Genomic DNA, 19,977 nt, shown 5'->3' with positions numbered 1-19,977 from the left:
GTGTTCTTTTAAGGATCAAACTTTTAAACTTGGGTTCAAACAATCATTTTTAACCACAACAATAGACAATTCATTGGTTGATATCATTTAAGGGTTTTATTAATGTTATGTTACATAACTTAAGTTTTGTTTTCAACCCACAACAAAATGGAGAGAGAAAGTGGAATGATGAAAGATAAAAAAAACACGTGGACTTCACCTCTTTAATGTGTGTGTAGGAAAATGAAGTTGTGTTATGTTACATGATAAACATAAAATCATCGTTTAATTACCCAATATATTAATCCGAGTAGTTTAATTATAGTTTTGTTGTTAAAAGTTAATGAAATTATACCTTTCTTATTTGTGGGGGGGGGGGGGGGGTAGATTAAGATGGGATCTCCCAGGTTTTAAATGAACATTAGCCCTTAAGAAGTACACTAATCCGACAATCATTATGATCATAATCTACACAGAAATCAGCATGTCTCATCATTCACACATAGGGATTATGGATAGGGAAGTCTATGTTTAAGAACCAGGCACAAACTTGGTGGCATAGACCCAAGCATTGTTAGCCACAGGGTTGTCAAGGTGATCCAAAAGGTTCTCCAAAGGGCCTTTACCAGTGACAATGGCTTGAACAAAGAAACCAAACATAGAGAACATAGCCAACCTACCATTCTTGATTTCCTTAACCTTAAGCTCAGCAAAAGTGACAGGGTCATCAGCAAGACCAAGAGGGTCAAAGTATTGACCACCAGGGTAGAGGTTGTTACCCTCTCCAACTCCAGGAAGGCCATTGATGCGGAAACCTTCAACAAGACCCATTAGAACTACTTGGAATCCTAAAACTGCTAAGATGCTTTGTGCATGAACAAGGTTTGGGTTCCCCAAATAGTCAAGGCCACCTTCTGAGAATATTTGAGCTCCTGCTTTGAACCAAACTGGTTCTTTGAAGTCCACTTTCACCCACTTTTCAAGCACTTCTGGGGTGATGCATCCTAGTGCTCCAAGCATAGCCCAACGCCCATGGATCACCTTATTCAACATAAAATTTTAGTATTATTTAAGTCACTAAAACAAGGCTTAATAGAGTGAGAAATAGATTACATATTGTTTTCTTAAAACACAATGAAGGAAAGCTATTACCATTATTACGTCCTGGATGAGGGAGGATATTCATACTATCAAATTTTTTTACTACCACTCTAATCACCATTGGATTAGAGGAAAAATTGAATGAAGAGAGAAAAGAAAAAAAACTTTTGAATCCAATGGTGATTAGAGTAGTAGTAGAAAAATTTGATAATATGAATATCCTACCTCGTCCTAGATTACTCTTTTTAGTCCTTTTTATCACTTACCTGGAATAAAAGTGATGTTTATGATGTATTGGTCTCATTATTAACATATTAAATAAAACCTATCTGCTCTAATGATTTCATTTTAAAACAAATGATACAAGCCCTACAATAAGATGATTCTTATTGTAAAAAGATCAACTGAAGTTTAGGCCTTCAGGTTTTTTTTTCTAGCACTTGGTTTTTCCTTAAAAGACTATTTTACTATTTTTAAGTAAGATTAGTTAGAACCTTGTGTAATGTACTAATATGTAAACAAAGGCAAAGTTATTTTTCTTTTTTTATTTTATATATTAAAGAAGCTTAATGAATTATGGTTTGTGAGAACCAGAAAAGTTTTGAAGTTTGGCTATTGATAATTGAAACCTTCATAAAAGAAAAAAAAAAGGGGGGAATGAGTGAGAAAACTAACCTCAAGAGCCCTATTCCTGGCAAATGCTTCTGGGTCAGCAGACAAACCAGCAGTGTCCCATCCATAATCCCCTGGAAATTCTCCAGTTAAGTATGAAGGGGTCTGAGCTGAAAAGGGTCCTAAGTATTTCACTCTGTCTGGTCCATACCACAATTCATTGCCCTGCATGTTCACAAACACAAACCCAATATATATATTTATTCACACAACCAACACTAAAAAGCTGTTGTGAGAGTGAGACAAAAAGTGAAAAAAAGTGATTTTTTTTTTTTTTGGAGAGTACCATGGTGTATTTTCCGGTTCCCATGGAGACAAAATCTCTTAGAGGGTTGGTGTTGGTACCCTTGATTTGGCCAAGGAAAGTAGTTGGTTTGATAACAATGCCAGAGCTTGCTGTGGCTGCCATCAATGTTGCTGCCATGACTTCTAAGTTCCAAGCTTTTAGGTGCTTATTCAGTTCAAACCTTAATTTACTTAAAAAGATGATAATAATAAGAACAGTTTACAGAAATGGGTAGAAAGGAAAGCTGAGTGTGACATCATATGTAGGGAAAGAGAATCATAGGAATGTGTGGTTAGGAACACAAGAGTAGAAGTTCGTGGTGGGGATGGTGTGGTTCGGACTTTGGAGCAACCAATGAGAAGGCTTTAATGTATCTCTATCTCATATCTTTCTATCCACATGTTATCTTTTGTTTTTGTCATTAAATAAAATGAAAAAAAAATTAATGCCATAATGCGGTGAGCGTGGATCGAACACGCGACCTTCAGATCTTCAGTCTGACGCTCTCCCAACTGAGCTATCCCCGCAACTTGTCATTGAGGCATTTAAGAAACTTAATTTCCTGAATATTTTTATCACATCCAATTTATTATTTAACGTTTGCTGAATTTCAGATTTTTTTAAACCCCACGAAATTGTTTATGTTAAAACTTGAAATTGTTTTCAACAAGCAAGCAATTGAAAATGTTGTACATGAAAAAGTAAATGCCTAATTTTATTTTATTTTGTACATAATGCCCAAAATTTTAAACCCCAACAAAATGTTAATTACTCTGCAATACAAGAAGTATTATCACATCCGAAAGTACTTCGTGATATGGAGTCAAAACCATGCGCGAAATTACACTATCCTTATCTTTAGCCATTTTAACAGACTCTTAAATGGAGCAACTCTGACCTATATGCAGCACAGATTAAATTCAATATTTGGTTTTGTTCGGAGGTGAACATCAATGTCCAGTGTTGGTAATTGTATCTACGGAGTTTATGGTAAAGATGACAGGAAGTCCTGCACCTCAGGCCAAAGTCCCATGGTATGAATAAGGGGTGTGTGTGTAAATCACTTGCTTAATAGATAGGATGTGCTCTGGGCGCGTGTGAAGGTTGTAGCTTTGGTGGCAAACCTTGTGAATACTGAAGAACTTATCTCATCCTTTGCTATGGGGAACCATATATAGATGAAGTGCACTAGCAGTTAGGGAAAGTTGTGCACATAGTTAGTGGTTTTGCAAGTGACTTAGTGATGTCATGCAATGCTTAGGGGTTGGTTATGTATAGTGGAAGGAAGTTAAGAGAGAATGATGGAGTGAAATGTTTAGTACATGTCAAGTAGTGGGGTTAGGAATTGGGGACCATTTAACTGGTCTATAACATAAGCCCCTCAGCCTAACAGTGCACAAAGTCAGAATGCCGGGGTGAAAGTAAAGCCATGTGCCTATCAAATAGTATTTAGTGTTGTGTAAAAGGATATGAGTGCCTGAAAAAATCCAACTAGTTGAAATTTGTCTGAGCTCAAGGACGTAGCCCCCGTTAATTGTGAGTGCTTCTGGGTTCCAAGTTGCTTTGTCGGGTTGCTTGCTTCTCATAGTCATCTTCGAGTTTGTAATTCCTTCGGAGTTTGAAGTTAGAGGTGAAAACTCAGGATGCCAACTTAGACCTGTAACAAATAAAAAAATTAATTGTTTATTGTGTACCTGAGTAGGGTGTGAGAACCGTATATGAAGATTCTTTATGCGTTGGTCAGGATCATTAGAAATCATAAGGACTTATGGCCCGGGCCCTAGAGAGAAGCAAGTGCCCATGGCCTTAGAAAGGCAAGGGACTTAATGCTCACAGTTCATTATTGAACTCAAGTGATGTATCAAACAATATTTTTTCTTTTACTTGCTTCTTTTGTTTGCTGGTCGAAGATATCTCGATGAATGCATTTTATATTTCCTCTTTTGTCTCTGTTGTCAAATATAAGCGAAAGTTGGAAAACAGGATATACTGACCATGCTTTCGGCTTGGCAAGTCGGCTGTCCTAGATACCTTTAATTAAGAAACAAGAGACTTTGTTAATCTTGCCTCCCGCTTCTTTCCTGGGTAAGTCAGATGCCCAAGGTGCCTGTGGCAACAAGGGACTTTGTTAATCCTGTTTCCCGCTTCTTTCTTGTAAAAACGGGTGTCCAAGGTGCATTTAGTCAACAAGAGACTTTGATAATCCTTCTTCCCGCTTCCTTCTTGGATAAGTCAGGTGCCAAGGTGCCTGAGGCAACAAGGGACTTCGATTTTTTTGCTTCCGACTTGGAAAAGGACGGGTACCCAAGGTTTTTTTTTCTTAAGTAATAAGAGACTTTTAATTTTCCCGCTTCCAACTTGAAAAGGGACGGGTGCCCAAGCTCTTTTGTTTTAAGCAACAAAGAATTTTTAGTTTTCCTGCTTCTGGCTTAGAAAAAGGTGGGTGCTAAAGGCGTCGTAGCAGTGTTGTTAAACTCGACCCGGTCAAGGTACTGGGTCACTGGTCAAACCGGTTGACCCGAATATATATATAAATATGAACATATAAATTTAAAATATTCTCCATATCTAAAATAGGATAAACAAGGTTCACTAAATAAGCTAAAAAATTACCCAGTTACACTATTACAAGTTCATAACTATAGTCATTTCACCCATCTTTGATTATCAGTTACTCAGTTAGTAATCTCCACATGCAGTTCCAATTCTGCATAAACAAGGGAGAAGTAGGTAGATGATAAGCAAAGGAAATATCTTGATTGTACTTATTGACAAATATCATGTGTAAGATGAGTAAAAATTGCACTCGAAAGATAACTCACATTTTCCTCAAATGGTGCATTTAACTGAATTTTGCTCAAGAAAAAATTAAAAGATTATCACCCTATCATGTTCAAATTGAACAATCATCTATCAATCCCATCACATTTTGAACAAAATTCAACAAAGAAGAACTAGGGGTGTGCATGGAGCAGTTCAGTTCGATTTTTGTCAAAAACCGAACCGAACCGAACCAGTTTTAAACGGTTTGATTTTTAAACCGAACCACTTTTTTTAAAAAACCAATTTTTAATTTGTCCAAACCAGTTTGAAATCAATTCTAAAACCGGTTTGTGGTTCATAACCGGTTTTGATTTAAAACCGGTTTTAAATCAAAACCGGTTATAAACCATAAACCAGTTATTAAGTTTAAAATCGATTTTATAACAAAAAAAAATATTTTGTAAAAATTCAAAACCAATTTTTGATGAGTTGTGCACAAAACCAGTTTGATGAAAAATTATTCCATGGTATGGGTACATATTACCTCAGAATGTAGCTGCAATTGGTTGGCTATTATTTTCATCCAGATAGCCCCAATTAAAGATTCTAAAGCAATATGAAGTCAAGTAATATCCATAGACAAGGTAATACAACTAGTGACTCCATCAAATTAGAGTCTTTCTCTTGCATTCCATACACAACATGTCTGCACTCATGAAAAAGTGATCTTATACATACAGGGAGAGCACAACAGAACACATGTGTTTTCAAAGGAAACAAAATGGTTGAAGCACTTACATATAATTCAGTGTACAAAACGATCTGCAACAAATATCATTAGTGAACATTGATTAGTAATAACCACTAATTTGTGCATAAGTGAAAAGCATATATCTCAACATTCTTTCTCACTACTATGAAGTGAATTTAGATTAAACAACAAAGAGATAAAATAATCTTATCACAAATAAAAATGTACAAGGAGTTCAGTGAATTAACATGTTTCTAATTCTAAGGATATAAAAGCTAACTGAAAACTACTCGTACTCTAGCTATATGACATTATTGAAAAATAGAAATAACCATTGTAAATAAGAAGCATTAGTGCAGCAGACTGTTGCAACAAAAATAAAAGAACAATTTGGGATTATATGTCATGTCTAGAGCTTTTCAGGTTTCTGTACTAGAAAAGTTATATACATTCACAGCATTAAACTAATTCTGATGTCAACCATGTTAAATTCAATAAAAAAGAAAACTAAGTAAATTCAAATCTACTACTTAAAAAAATTAAGTAGTACATTTGGGAAATATTAGCAATTATGCTTATTAGACAAAAAAGAGACTCAAGTATCAACCCTATAAAAATAAAATAAAACAAACCTCCAGGGTCTCTTATAGGAATCATATATGGATTGAAGGGAGTTTAAGAAGTATGCATTGTGGTTTCACATTTTTCATATTTTTCACTTTCTGTTTGCAAACAGAGTATTAGTATCTCCATTCTCACTTATATATGAAATTTTTCAAGCTCATAAAATGACAGATTGATGCTCTGGGACTAATGTATTTTATAAATACAGTTTAATATAAGAATCCATCTTTAAACATCATGCCCCCAATGGCATCAAATCGTTCCTCGAAGGTATCATATCACATCTATGTTGAAAACGGATAAGGTTCACACTACACATTTGACCACTTCATTTTCACCGTCCTTTCTTAAAATAGCTTAAAGGAGTACATGATAGAATCCGCGTAAGGACTCTATACTACACCATCTACAACTATATGTCATGTAACTAGTCCCTATAGTCATAATCAATAAAATTGAAATTTTACATGAAATCAGGAGGAAGATAAAAAGTTATAAAACATAAAATCGTAAAAAAAAAAAAACAAAAAAAACACAAACCAACTTCATACACCCAACTACCCTTTTCACAAATATATCCAACCATTAAAATAAATCTCTTGATAATAGTTAAGAAAAAATTCACAATCCAATTAAGTAATTGATTAAATTTTAATCTAATTAAATTCAACAAAAACAATTGCAAAATAACAGCAAAAGAAAAGCACCGAAAAAAAATATTTAACACAAAACAAGAGAAGGACTAATGCCTTAACTAGGAATATAAATACAAAAATAATAAAGACATAACACATAATACAAAATTTGGCATAAGGAAATAAAATGTAGTAAAGCTATAACGAGCTAAATTACTTTGAGATGATGAATGGTGTATAACTAGGATAATAAATGCACTAAAACATGTTTACACTATATGAATATGAACAAGAAACAAAAACATTGTTTAGACCTGCATTGGATATTGAAAATTATTGACATTTATATTTCTATAACACAACGAGCTAACCACTTGACAAAATCAAAGAGATCACCCTATAACATTAGTAGAGAACAAACTATAATAAATTTACACAACAATGAAAGAAAAAAAAGGCATTATGGATTGAGTCTCATATAGCCTAAATTTCTGTATAAAGTCATCTAGGAATTATATATAAAAAAAAAATAATGTTACCTGGGACTGTAGGGAAAATCCAATATGTTTCTGAAGATTAAAATGGAGACAACTATTCAAAGTAAACTCAAAGGTATAAACTCAAATTTTCAGGCATTACCAAGTTTTATATATATATATATATATATATATATATATATATATATATATATATATATCGAAAATTTGCCATCCCAGAAGGAAAGTTTGCAAAATTTTATGTGCTAATGAATGGAATTTATAGTAGTACACTCGCCGCATGCAGAGAAACACAAATGGAATATTTTCAAAAATGAATCAAAAGCAAAGAAAGAGAAAATGCCCACAATAAAGTCACTGAATCAGCAAAGAAGGATCCTTCAAAGCAAAACCCCAATTTGGTTGGGATTGGGATGAATTTTCCCTTCAAAATCAAACCCATGTATTAAAGCTACACACTTTGAATTAGAAGAAATGTTGATTTTAGGAATACCCATTGATATTGGAGATTAAAAAATGGCAGAAGAAACATATTAAGTGATTCACAAAATAAAAAAACAAAGATAAGGAAGAGCTGGAGAAGATGGAAAACCAAAGCGTGAAGATGGCAAGTTACCTGCTAGATTTCCACAATCCAAATGGAAGCAGAGAAAACCTGCAAAAAGACGAGGTGTGAGATGGTTGAAATTACAGCGAGAGAGTGTAATGTGACGATGGCGCGTGTAGAAGACAAGAGGGTTGAGCCAGTAGAAAAGGGAGAAATTGGAATATTGAAGTTAGGGTTCAAAATTAGCTACCGACTGGTTCACGAGATGCTCCCTCTCTCACGACGTCGCTTGGAGTAAATAAAAATGGTGTAAAACCAAAACAAATGGATATCCAATTATTTTTTTTGGATCGGTAATGAAACGGATCTGGAAAATAAAGAGTGGTTTGACATAAAATCGCTTTTTAGAAAAACCAGTTTTTTAAATATGGTTCGATTTGGTTATGGACTGGTTTGGATCTTTTGGACATTTTGAACACCCCTACAAAGAACTAGTAAGAAACAATGATGGTTTGATGGCCCATTTTTATTCAAAAAGTTGAAGTCAAAAAACCATAACGGAGACATGGTTCAATGAAAAGAGGAAAAAGAACACACCAAAAAAAATTAAAGTTAAGAAATGGAGAACATCATATGAACATGAGAGCTTTTCCAGTTTAAAAAGAAATCAAAACTATTGTAATTTATAACCATTGTTCATAATTAAGGAGCAGCCAAGGACTCAATAGAAACCCATTTTCAGCAAATGATAAATGATCATACACATTGAGAATTAAAAATAAATCCTAAAAATGTACAAAAAAAAACGTATCCTAAAAACACCACTTGAGTTATCATTTGTATCTTCACATGACAAGTTTAAAAATAGATATCAGGAAAGCAAGAAAGGATACCTCCTTTTCCACAATGGGAAAAACTCTACTAGGAAGTGATGAAGCAGATTGAACTTTCAACACGGATCGGCCAAAAAATTGAAACATAAATGCAGAATGAGATTCATACTTCTCTTTTAACTTCAACCCGTAGATTCACACAAACACACTCAAATTGCAAACACATAGAACAAAGTGGGAGAGGGAATCTCAGCCTCTGCCTTGTTCATTATATGTTTACTATAAGAACAAGCAAAGCACAACAGAGAAAGCGAGAGAGAAAGGGGGGTTGCGAAAGCGAAAGAAAATAATAAATTTTTTTTGGCAGTATTCCCTCCATGGAAGAAGAAGAGGAGCTTAGAATAAGAAGTTACCTGGCTCACTGAGCAAACGCTACGTTTGTTGTTGAAATAGAGAGGGGATCTCAACAATAGTCGTGTTTTGTAAAAGGGAGACAACAAGCAAATGATGATTCGGCCAAACAAATCGATTAGAGAAACTGAGAAGAGGATCTCAACAACAAAATGGAAATGATCGGCTCTGTGGAAAGGGAAAGAGGGAGACTCAAAGGAAGAGACATACGATGACAACGAAGACCACCACCTACGGCGACGATGATATGTGGAATCCACCACCACCATCGTGTTTTTTTGTGTTTTTTGTTGTTGAAAGGGAAATAGGAATTTCGCTAGCTTTTGTGCTTTCTTAGGGATATGATATTTTTTTTTTTAATTTGAGCCGAACCGATTCACAAGACCCGACAGGTCAACGGGATCCAGAAAAAATCGGGCGGTCCAAAATGTGACCTAAATCGGTTACCCCATCGGGTCACCGGGACCCAGGTCGGGTCGGTTTAACAACACTGCATCTTAGGCAACAAGGAACTTGATGCTTCTAATCGGATTGTGATTGCTTCACAATTGAATTATGACGTTGGTGGATGTATTGTATCCTGAAATATATGAAATATGCAAACTTGCAAGAAATGTGTCATACGTAGATTGTTATATGCTTGTAAAAATGTTTTAATAAAAATAATAGAGGTTTTGGAAATAACCACATATATAGTGTCGAAAAACTAGTCTTGTTGGAAGTCGAGGTGCTTGTTGGTAACCAAGATAGTTTACCAGTGAATAAGATGGCTCCAAGGGGCTAAGAATTGAGATGCTTTTTGGCTGAGATGCTAAGGCATTAATGTGGCTTTGGAAATGAAAGCCTGAAACAAAGAAAAACAATGTTGTCTCGTAGCTATTATTGTTCCAGTCACCGAAGTTATGGCTAATAAGGATGCATCAACTTTACGATGAAATAATTGTTATTGTATGTTCACATGCTGCCACGAGGGTTTGTTTCTCGGGTTCGGTATTACCCACACATTAGTGGGAAAAGAAGGAAAGCTCTTCAACACCCTAGCATCTTCATATATGCTCCTCAACATGGTGGTGATGCTCCTTTCTGAACAAGTCAAACCTGCAGGAACAAAATGCAAACCTGCTATGCAAAGATAGGAATTAGCAATTTATTTGTAGCAACATAGAGTTGCATCAGAGCAATTTATTGGGGTCTTATAGCATATAACGCACATTGGAATAAAAACTACTTGTTTTATCCAAAGCCCAACATTTGCTATCTACATGGCTCCTAATATTGTGAGACAACACCAAGCCAACTAATAGTTATTGCCTTTAGAGATATAAACTGTGATTTTCATCCTGTAGTGCTTTAGGTCAACAAATAACATATATTGTTAGAAGAGATGCATTGTGGAGAATGGAAGATAATACTCGCACAAATTAGAAGACCTACCACCATGATTCATGTATTCTGTTTCTTACTATAATATATGATGGTATATGTGGACAAAGTGGAGGAATGTTAGTAAAAATATGTTAGTGGTGGTATAATCCTATGTGGTCCACTTACATTGTCCGCTAATGATAATATATTGCATAATGGAGTACCTAATTTTGGTTTTGGTTTCCATCAACTTCGCTATCTTTAGTGCACACTTGAAAGAACTCTACGATGGTTGAGTCTATAAAAGGGTGTACTTCAGTTTTCTTAAGTCCCTGAACTCACTCTACTACAGAGCTACACACCATCTGAGCTGTAGACAAGAGTTTGGAAGACTTAAAGAATTTTCGCATAAGTTACAGTCACCATTTAGAGCAACAAGGAAAGCAATGGCAGGAGGTATTTATGGTGTATCTTATTCCGCATTAGATCTAATTTATAAGCATGATTAGATCATCAGTATATATTTAGAACTTACATTTGGTATCAGAGCTTGTATGTGACCTCTGCCTTGCCTTTGTATGGTTGCCTTTGCAATATTTTGATTTTCTAAAATCATGGTTTGAGTGCCTTATAATAAAACTAGAATTGGAAATCAAATGGGATAAAAAAATTCTGGTAGTTTTAGGTAAAAAAATTATGAATTTTTGGTGCAAAAATGACTGGAAAATCGTTGGGTTTTTTATCCGGATTAGAACTGGCTAGAGATTGAAGATGACACTGGTTGAAGACGACGGATTTTTCAACTCTATTTTAGTGAAAATCTCTTTTGATGAATTGTTTCATAAAGCATCTTTGTGAATATTTATTCAATGTTAGCTGACATTGTCGGTGACTTTTGAAAGTTTGCTTTTGAATATTTGTAAGCATGTTTTTCATACTGCTTTTAGTAATTCACTTTTGGACTTTGAGTTTATAAATATTCACGTGATGTGATTAAGAATATAAGTGATTTCTGAACTTTAGTATGTGTATCTGAATTGCTTACTTTCAATTCACTATTCTTGTCTTGGTTGGTTCTTCAATTTTCATGAAAGGTGTTTGAAGTATGGTTTGCATGTTTCCACCACCATTCACTGTAAGCATGATAATGGAATTGGCTTTTCATGATTTACTGTTGGCCTTTAGTATCACTTTTGAATTTTATATTCAGTGTTAACGTGAATTACTATGTTAGCTATTTGTTCCATGACTTTATTCACTTTCATGAATACTTACTTTTGAACTCTTGTGATTAGTAACTGATTGTTATTGAATTGAATATTGGCTTAACTGTTGTTGTTATCTATTCAATATTCACGAGATTTTAATATTGTAGTTAGTTTCAGTTATTAGTTACGATTTGTATTTTGTCTTTTGATAATTAATGTTATGTTATGCTGACTTGGCAATTAAAGAAATAAAAAAGAAAAAGAAAAAAGAAATCAACAAATTGCTTGAGATAAGAATTGAACCCATAACCACCTGCATTAATGGGTAGTCTTTTTCCAATTGAACTAATGACAACTTCATGATAAATATTCATGCTAGCCAGTGGAACTGTGTCTTAGAGAAGTGTCAAGTAGACCTTAACTGCTACTTTCACTATGAAGGCTGAGTTCGTTTCTTGTTTTAAGGCTACCTCACATGATGTATGGATGAGGAGTTTCATTTCGGGTCTTAGAGTTATGGATTCTATTTTTAGGCCATTAAAGATATATTGTGATAATTCAGTGCTAATACGTTCAATAACCACTGCTTTATCTTTAACATGTTCTCTTATGGCTAGATATTTAATGTCAATATGCTTGCTTCGACTACCACTTTTGTTATTTTTAACCATAAAAACAGCAGTTAAATTATCAAAATATATCTTTAATGGCCTAAAAATAGAATCCATAACTCTAAGACCCGAAATGAAACTCCTCATCCATACACCATGTGAGGTAGCCTCAAAATAAGAAACGAACTCAGCCTCCATAGTGGAAGTAGCAGTCAAGGTGTGCTTGACACTTCTCCAAGACACATCTCCACTAGCTAGCTTGAAAATATATCCTGAAGTGGATTTTCTTGAATCAATGCAACCAGCGTAGTCTGAATTTGAGTAGCCAATTACTTCCAAGTTGTCAGTCCGTCTAAACATAAGCATGTAATCCTTAGTCCCTTGAAGGTATCTTATTACTTTCTTTGCAACTTTCCAGTGGTCTAAGCCTGAATTACTTTGATATCTTCCTAATACTCCAACCGCAAAAGCAATGTCAGGTCTTGTGCAGACCTGAGCATACGTTAGGCTTCCAACAGCTGAAGCATAAGGAATGTTCTTCATTTGTTCGCGTTAAAGATAATTTTTCGGGCACTAGTTTAAATCAAAACATGTCACCCTTCACAATGGGAGCTACACTTGGTGAACAATCACTCATTCTATATCTTTCTAAAACTTTGTGATATAGGTCTCTTGAGATAAACCAAGAACACCCCTTATTCTGTTTCTATCTATCTTGATGCCAATAACATAAGAGGCATCACCTAATCCTTCATATCAAGGTTTTTAGAGAGAAATTGTTTCATCTCATATGGTAAACCCTTATCATTGGTTGCAAGTAAAATATCATCCACATATAGAATAAGGAAACACACTTTGCTCCCACTGACCTTCTGATATATACATGATCCACGATGTTCTCTATAAAACCAAATGAAGAAATAACATCATGAAATTTCAAATACCATTGACGAGAAGCTTGTTTCAATCCATATATAGATTTCTTAAGTTTGCATACTAATTGCTCACCATTACTAGAGAAAAATTCTTCTAGTTGTTTCAAATAAACCTCTCCCTCAAGGTCTCCATTGAGAAAAGCTATTTTCACATCCATTTGTTGTAACTTCAAGTCAAAATGTGCAACTAATGCTAGAACGATACGAAGAGAATATTTCTTAGATACATGAGAAAATGCCTCCTTGTAGTCATTTCCTTCTTTTTGATTAAATTTTTTGGCTACTAGTCTTACTTTATATCTCTCAATGTTGCCTAATGAGTCTTTCATAGTTTTAAAGACCCATTTACATCTGATGGCTTTTGCACCATCAGGAAATTGAAAAAGATTCCAGACTTCATTAGTTGCCATAGAACTCAATTCATCTTTCATAGCGTTATACCAAAAATTTGATTCTTTACAATTCATGGCTTGTGAAAACGTTTCAAGATCATTTTTTGCTCTAATATTATAGTCAGCTTATTGTAGATACACAACAAAGTCACTTGGTATCGCTGATTTTCTTATTCTGGTAGATCTTCTCAATGTTGTTTCATTATCTTCTTGAGGAACTTGTTGTTCAATCGGTCGATCAACAATTTCTACTTGTTTCTCATGAACAACTTAATCTACTAGATTATTAGCAGGCTGTGTATCTTGAATGACTGGTTGTACAATACCCGATTAAGTTGGAGGGGTATTAAGAACAACCAATCTCAAACTTGAAGTGGATGGTTGAGCAACTGAATGATTTTCTCAGAAACAAAGTCTCTGAATTGATCTCTCCCACTAATCAAGTCATTTTCAAGAAATTTAGCATTTCTTGATTCCACAATCCTTGTACTATGAGATGGACAGTAAAATTTGCATCCCTTAGACCTTTCGGCATATCCAATGAAATACCCACTAATTGTCCTTGGGTCAAGCTTATTTTCTTACGGGTTATAGATTTTGACTTCAGCCGGGCATCCCCAAATGTGTACATGTTTCAAACTCGGTTTCCAACCTTTAAATAATTCAAATGGTAGCTTTGGGACAACCTTAGTTGAAACTCGATTTAATATGTACACTATCATCTTAAGTGCTTCAATCCACAAGACTTAGGAAGCTTTGAGAAACTAAGCATACTTTGCACCATATCCATTAATGTTCGATTTCTTCTTTATGCTGCATCATTCTGATCTGGAGAACCAGGCATAGTGTATTGGGCAACTATCTCACGCTCTTCAAGAAACTATGCAAACGGACTAGGTGCTTGTCCATCTTCAGTGTATCTACCATAATATTTTCCACCTCTATTTGATCTCACGATTTTAATTTGCTTACCGCATTGTTTGTCTACTTTCTATCAAAATACCTTAAAGGCATCTAATGCTTCATACTTACTATTAAGCATGTAGAGATACATGTATCGTGAATAATCATCTATGAAAGAGATAAAGTATTTTTGACCATATACGTCCATGTCTGGACAACAAATATATGTATGTATTATTTCTAACAATTCAATACTCTTGGCACCTTTTTTGGATTGCTTTCCCATAATGCAATCTACACAAGTTTCAAAATCAGCAAAATCTAAAGTAATAAGTACTCCATCATTTAGTAATCTTTTAATTCTCTGAATGGAGATATGTCCCAATCTCCGATGCCACAACATAGAGGAATCCTGATATGCGCCTGGCGTATAAGGAAATCTGAGCCAAAAAGAGAAAGAATGTTGATGAAATCTTAAGAAAAAGAGCAAGAATCACTGTTAATTTGTCAAAATCTTAATCAAGGATTGAATACTGATTTTATGCTAATTTTGTAGGAAAAAGCAAACAAACTGGAGCAAAACGAGGATTTTGCAAAATCAAAATCCACGCTGGCAGCGTGGAAGGAATTTTTCAGACAGAAGCATTCACGCTTGAAGTGTGAATTTGACGCTGAGAGCGTCAGTTTGCGAATTCTCAGACCCCGTGTTTTGCAACGGGGCAATTTTGGAAAAGAAAAAGATATAAAAATCAAGTTTTTGATTCAGCAATGAGATCTCTATCCAAATTAGAGATAAGATTAGATGATTTGTGGTAAGATTGAATCAAGATTTGAAATTCTAATTCATCAATCAAATCTCCAAGGTTGTTACATGAAAAAAAGGAAACAAAGTTTAAATCAAATACAAACTCTTGGATGGGCTCAATGCCGGTAGTTATAAATAAGGAGATTGGGAGCACAACAAAGCAACCAATTTCAAAACTCGGAGCAAGCAGTAGAGGACTGAAGATCAAGAATTCTTCTCCATTCTTTCTAGTAATTATAGTTTTTATGCTTTCTTTTGAATATTTGTTTATGTCGGATATGACTATGTCTGGCTAAGTTCTTTTATTGTAGTTAGGGTCACAACCCTATATGAACCCTTGTTATGACGGATTGATTTAAATTATTTTACTCGTTTATATAAATTTCTTTATCTTATCTTGTGCGTATTTGATATTTTCTTTATTAAACTTGATCAATTTGATAGTTGAAAATAGTTTGAGGGTTAGAACCTTAAATAGGGATATTGAGGTTTCTGATCTCGAAAGGAGATAAGATAACTATTGGTATGCATACTAGGGATAGATGTCTATTTAATTGCAGATGTTGGAATTATTGTGTTCATTGCTTAATTCTCATGAGGGGTTACTAAGGGATTAGGATTCTAAGTGAGGTTAAAGGGTTAAGTTACCAAGGGATTGAGATTTAATTATTAATATATTGAGATCATAATTATCTGAGAAATTATATAAATAAGTATTTTGTATCAATCCAAAGTAATAAGTGGGGATCATAGGGAGAGTGTTCCCTAACTGCAATTCTTTCTCATATTTTCAAAACCAACTCCATTATTATTCTTCTTTTCATTCTTGAAAATACAAAAACTCAAAAATAAGTCTTTACTTTTATGGTTACTAAGATTCAATTTAATTTTCCCAACAAAAGATCAAGTTTTTCAACTTAAAGTGACTGATTATTTTAGTACTTGGTTTTCAATCCCTGAGGAGACGATCTTTCTTACTACTTTACTACTTATGCGAAACGGTATACTTGCCGGATAGCATCAAGTTTTTGGCGCCGTTGCCGGGGATTGAAAATTTCAATATTATAAATAATCTTTGATCTTTGAGATTGAATTTTATTTTATTTTATTATTCTTGTTTGCATTTTAAAGGTGCTATTAACAAATTTTTCTGAGTTTTATGCGAGGTAGACTTCCATCTAAAGACTTTTTGCTTGATCCTGAAATTTCAAGGACTGAAAGGAGACTGAGGAAGGCGGCTAGGCAGATAATTTGGGAAGATTTGAAAAGCGTACCTGCACAACCAAAACAAGAGATGGAAGGAGACAACAACGATGATGGTGGCATAGGCCACAATCCACCCCCAAGATTGTTGGAAAGTATTCTGACACCAGTGTTCAATAGGCCAAACTCAAGCATAGTCAGGCCGACGGTGGAAGCAAACAATTTTGAGTTGAAACCATCATTGATTTCTTTGGTGGCAAGAGCTCAATATTCTGGTGCTGACGAGGAAGACCCTCATGAGTTCATAGATCGATTTCTGATGATCTGTGACACTACGAAGCACAATGGTGTGCCAGCTGATGCTATCAGGCTCCGACTATTTCCTTTTGCTGTTAAGGGAAGTGCTCTCAAATGGATAGAAAGGCAACCAGCAAATAGTATCTCAACATGGGAAGATTTGTCAAACAAATTCTTTGCCCATTTCTTTTCTGTGGAGAAATATAATCAGCTGGTGAATGCAATCACGAATTTCCGTCAATTTGAAGGAGAATCATTGTGTGCAACTTGGAATAGATTCCAAGAACTTATCCGGAAGTGTCCACAATGGGAGGGAGACAATGACAGAAAGGTAGCAATTTTCTTTAATGGCATTTCTCCTGAAACAAGGTTGGTGATTAATGGTGCAGCTGGAGGTTCTATTCGGCAGAGTACCTCAGAGCAAGCCCTCAATCTGATAAAGAAGTTGGCAAGAGATGAAAATGAGAGTGTTCCAGCCTCAGTAAAAAGAGGAGTGATAAAACAAGAAAACAATGACACTTTGCTCGCTGAACTGTTATCCAAAAAGATTGATAGTAAGTTTGACAGTTTGGGGCAGCGATTTCAAAAATTCCAAGTGTCTCATGTTCAATCAACTCCTCAGGAAGCTCACAAATCCAACGAATGCTCTAATTCGTTATCAGATGATTCACCTCAACAAGTACAGGTGAATGGAATATGGTATGACCAGCGGCCTCAGCCGTCAAACTTTCCAAGGAACAATAATTATGGTGCTGGAGGTGGTGGTGGAAATTTTCAGCGAAGAACTCAAGGAGCTGGCATGGATTACAAATCTAATAACTACCAGCAGCCTCCACAAATTCAAGCAAAGGAACCCTCTGAATTGGAAAAGCTAGTGGCACAGATGGCTCAACATTCAAATGCTTTCATGGAGGAGCAAAGAGCCAACAACAAAAATACAAGTGCTTCCATAAAGAACCTGGAGAATCAGATAGGCCAACTTGCAAAGCAGGTTTCAGAAAGAATTCCGGGTACTTTTCCTAGTAATACAGTTATCAATCCAAAGGAAGATTGCATGGCTATTATCACTAGAAGTGGCAAAGTTGTAGCACCGCTTGCAAATCCAATTCTTGATCGTGTGGAAGACAAGGAACAAGCGGAGAAGCAAAAAGGAGCAGTTGAACCAGAGGCTGAAGTAATTGTGAAAGAAAAGGATAAAGAAGCCTTCATTGAAAAGGAAAAACCATCCTTCTTTGATAAGAACTGCCCATTGACCCATGAATATATAATGGCTCAAGCACCTTACCCAGAAAGGTTTAAGAAAGAGGTTACTAACAAGCATTATGACAGGTTCTTAGACATCTTCAAGAAGTTGCACATCAATATTCCTTTTGCATAAGCCTTAGCAAATATGCCTGGATATGCAAAATTCATGAAGGATCTGTTGAAGAAGAATAAACTGCTAGAATGCCAAACCGTTGAACTTACTGCAAAAAGTAGTGCATTCATTCAGCAGAAGATTCCTGCTAAGCTTCGTGATCCAGGTAGTTTTAATATTCCCATTACTATTGATGATATTGCCATTGGCAAAGCTATTTGTGATCTTGGGGCTAGTATCAACTTGATGCCTCTTTCTATTTATAAGTCACTGGGAATTGAAGAATTGAAACCCACAGAAGTTTCTCTTCAACTTGTTGATAGATCTGTGAGGAAACCTAACGGGGTCATTGAAGATGTTCTTGTCAAAGTTGACAAGTTTATCTTTCCTGTTGATTTTGTGGTGTTGGATACAGGGGAAGGAAGTGATAAGCCTCTACTTTTAGGTAGGCCCTTTTTGGCTACAGCCCGTGCTCTAATTGATGTTGAGCAGGGAATGATTAAATTAAGGATGCATGATGAGGAACTCAATTACAATGTTTTTGAGGCAATGAAAAGACCAGCTGAGAATGATGATTGTTTTCAAGTTGAAGTGTTTCAAGAGCAACATAAGAAGATGCGTCCACAAGAGATTGATTATGAGTTGAGAGCCTGTGATCATGTTCCTTTTGAAGGCAAAGAAGTTGTTGTGGAAGAGCTTAAAGAAAAAGCTGATGATATAGAAGATAAGCCACCCAAGGTTGAGTTGAAAACTCTGCCTAATACTTTGAAATATGTATTCTTGGGGAATGAAGAGACTTATCCTGTAATTGTCAATACGGCACTATCTCCTGGTCAAGAAGAGGAGCTTGTTGAAGTTCTAAAAGCTCATAAGACTGCCATAGGGTGGTCTATTTCTGATTTAAAGGGTGTTAGTCCCTCTATTTGCACACACAAAATTCTTATGGCAGAAAACATCAAACCTGTGAGACAACCGCAAAGAAGGCTTAACCCGATCATGAAGGAGGTAGTCAGAAAAGAAGTTGTGAAGCTTCTTGATGCAGGTATGATTTACCCAATTTCTGATGCTGCTTGGGTAAGTCCGGTTCAGACTGTTCCAAAGAAGGATGGTGTGACCGTTGTCAAAAATGCAAACAATGAGTCATTCCCAACTAGAACTATCACAGGTTGGAGAATGTGTGTTGATTACAGAAGGTTGAACACGGCTACCAGGAAAGATCATTTTCCACTACCCTTTGTTGATCAGATGCTGGAAAGACTGGCGGGCCATGCCTATTACTGCTTTTTAGATGGTTATTCAGGCTACAATCAAATTCCAGTAGCCCCTGAAGACCAGGAGAAGACAGCCTTCACTTGCCCATTTGGAGTCTTCGCTTACCGACGAATGCCATTCGGTCTCTGTAATGCACCTGCCACCTTCCAAAGGTGTATGCTCTCTATTTTTTCTGACATGGTAGAGCGAATTTTAGAGGTATTTATGGATGACTTCTCCGTCTTTGGTTCTTGTTTTGATTCTTGTTTAATTAACTTGTCTAAAGTTTTGAAAAGGTGCCAAGAGACTAACCTTGTTCTGAATTGGGAAAAGTGCCATTTTATGGTTAATGAAGGTATTGTTTTGGGGCATAAAATCTCCAGGAATGGAATTGAGGTTGATAAAGCTAAATTGATTTTGATTGAGCAACTCCCCACTCCCATTAATGTTCATGCTGTTAGGAGTTTTCTAGGACATGCAGGTTTCTACAGGAGATTCATCAAGGACTTCTCCAAGGTTGCTAAACCATTGAGCCAACTCTTGGTGAAGGA

At 35.5% G+C, this 19,977-nt stretch overlaps 3 protein-coding genes and 1 non-coding gene across 4 annotated transcripts; 1 reads left to right on the top strand and 3 right to left on the bottom strand.

The window, feature by feature from the left end:
• Positions 1 to 369: 369 nt before the first annotated feature.
• LOC133293762 (chlorophyll a-b binding protein 13, chloroplastic-like) lies at positions 370 to 2,293 on the bottom strand. Its single transcript, XM_061492365.1, has 3 exons — positions 2,039 to 2,293; positions 1,756 to 1,917; positions 370 to 1,020 (listed from the first exon to the last, which is right to left on the bottom strand). The coding sequence occupies exons 1-3, from the start codon at positions 2,174 to 2,176 to the stop codon at positions 511 to 513; spliced, it is 810 nt and encodes a 269-aa protein (XP_061348349.1). The 5' UTR covers positions 2,177 to 2,293; the 3' UTR covers positions 370 to 510.
• Positions 2,294 to 2,492: 199 nt separating this feature from the next.
• Positions 2,493 to 2,565, bottom strand: TRNAF-GAA (transfer RNA phenylalanine (anticodon GAA)). The gene has a single exon. It is a non-coding gene; the product is annotated as a tRNA-Phe (tRNA).
• A 9,502-nt stretch (positions 2,566 to 12,067) lies between these two features.
• On the bottom strand, positions 12,068 to 12,826 carry LOC133293759 (secreted RxLR effector protein 161-like). The gene is made up of 2 exons (XM_061492362.1): positions 12,471 to 12,826; positions 12,068 to 12,323 (listed from the first exon to the last, which is right to left on the bottom strand). The coding sequence occupies exons 1-2, from the start codon at positions 12,824 to 12,826 to the stop codon at positions 12,068 to 12,070; spliced, it is 612 nt and encodes a 203-aa protein (XP_061348346.1).
• Positions 12,827 to 18,208: 5,382 nt separating this feature from the next.
• On the top strand, positions 18,209 to 19,942 carry LOC133293758 (uncharacterized; the record flags this gene model as incomplete). Its single annotated transcript, XM_061492359.1, has 2 exons — positions 18,209 to 18,544; positions 18,668 to 19,942. Coding segments are annotated over exons 1-2 (1,611 nt in total), but the record flags the coding sequence as incomplete, so codon positions are not given.
• Between the last annotated feature and the right edge of the window lie 35 nt (positions 19,943 to 19,977).

The sequence above is a fragment of the Gastrolobium bilobum genome, unplaced genomic scaffold (genome assembly GCF_033153095.1).
Source record: "Gastrolobium bilobum isolate Gb01-03AN ecotype WA unplaced genomic scaffold, APGP_CSIRO_Gbil_v1 utg44692, whole genome shotgun sequence".
NCBI lineage: Eukaryota > Viridiplantae > Streptophyta > Magnoliopsida > Fabales > Fabaceae > Gastrolobium > Gastrolobium bilobum.
Note: the sequence above shows the minus strand (reverse complement) of the source record. Positions and strands in the feature narration are given on the sequence as shown.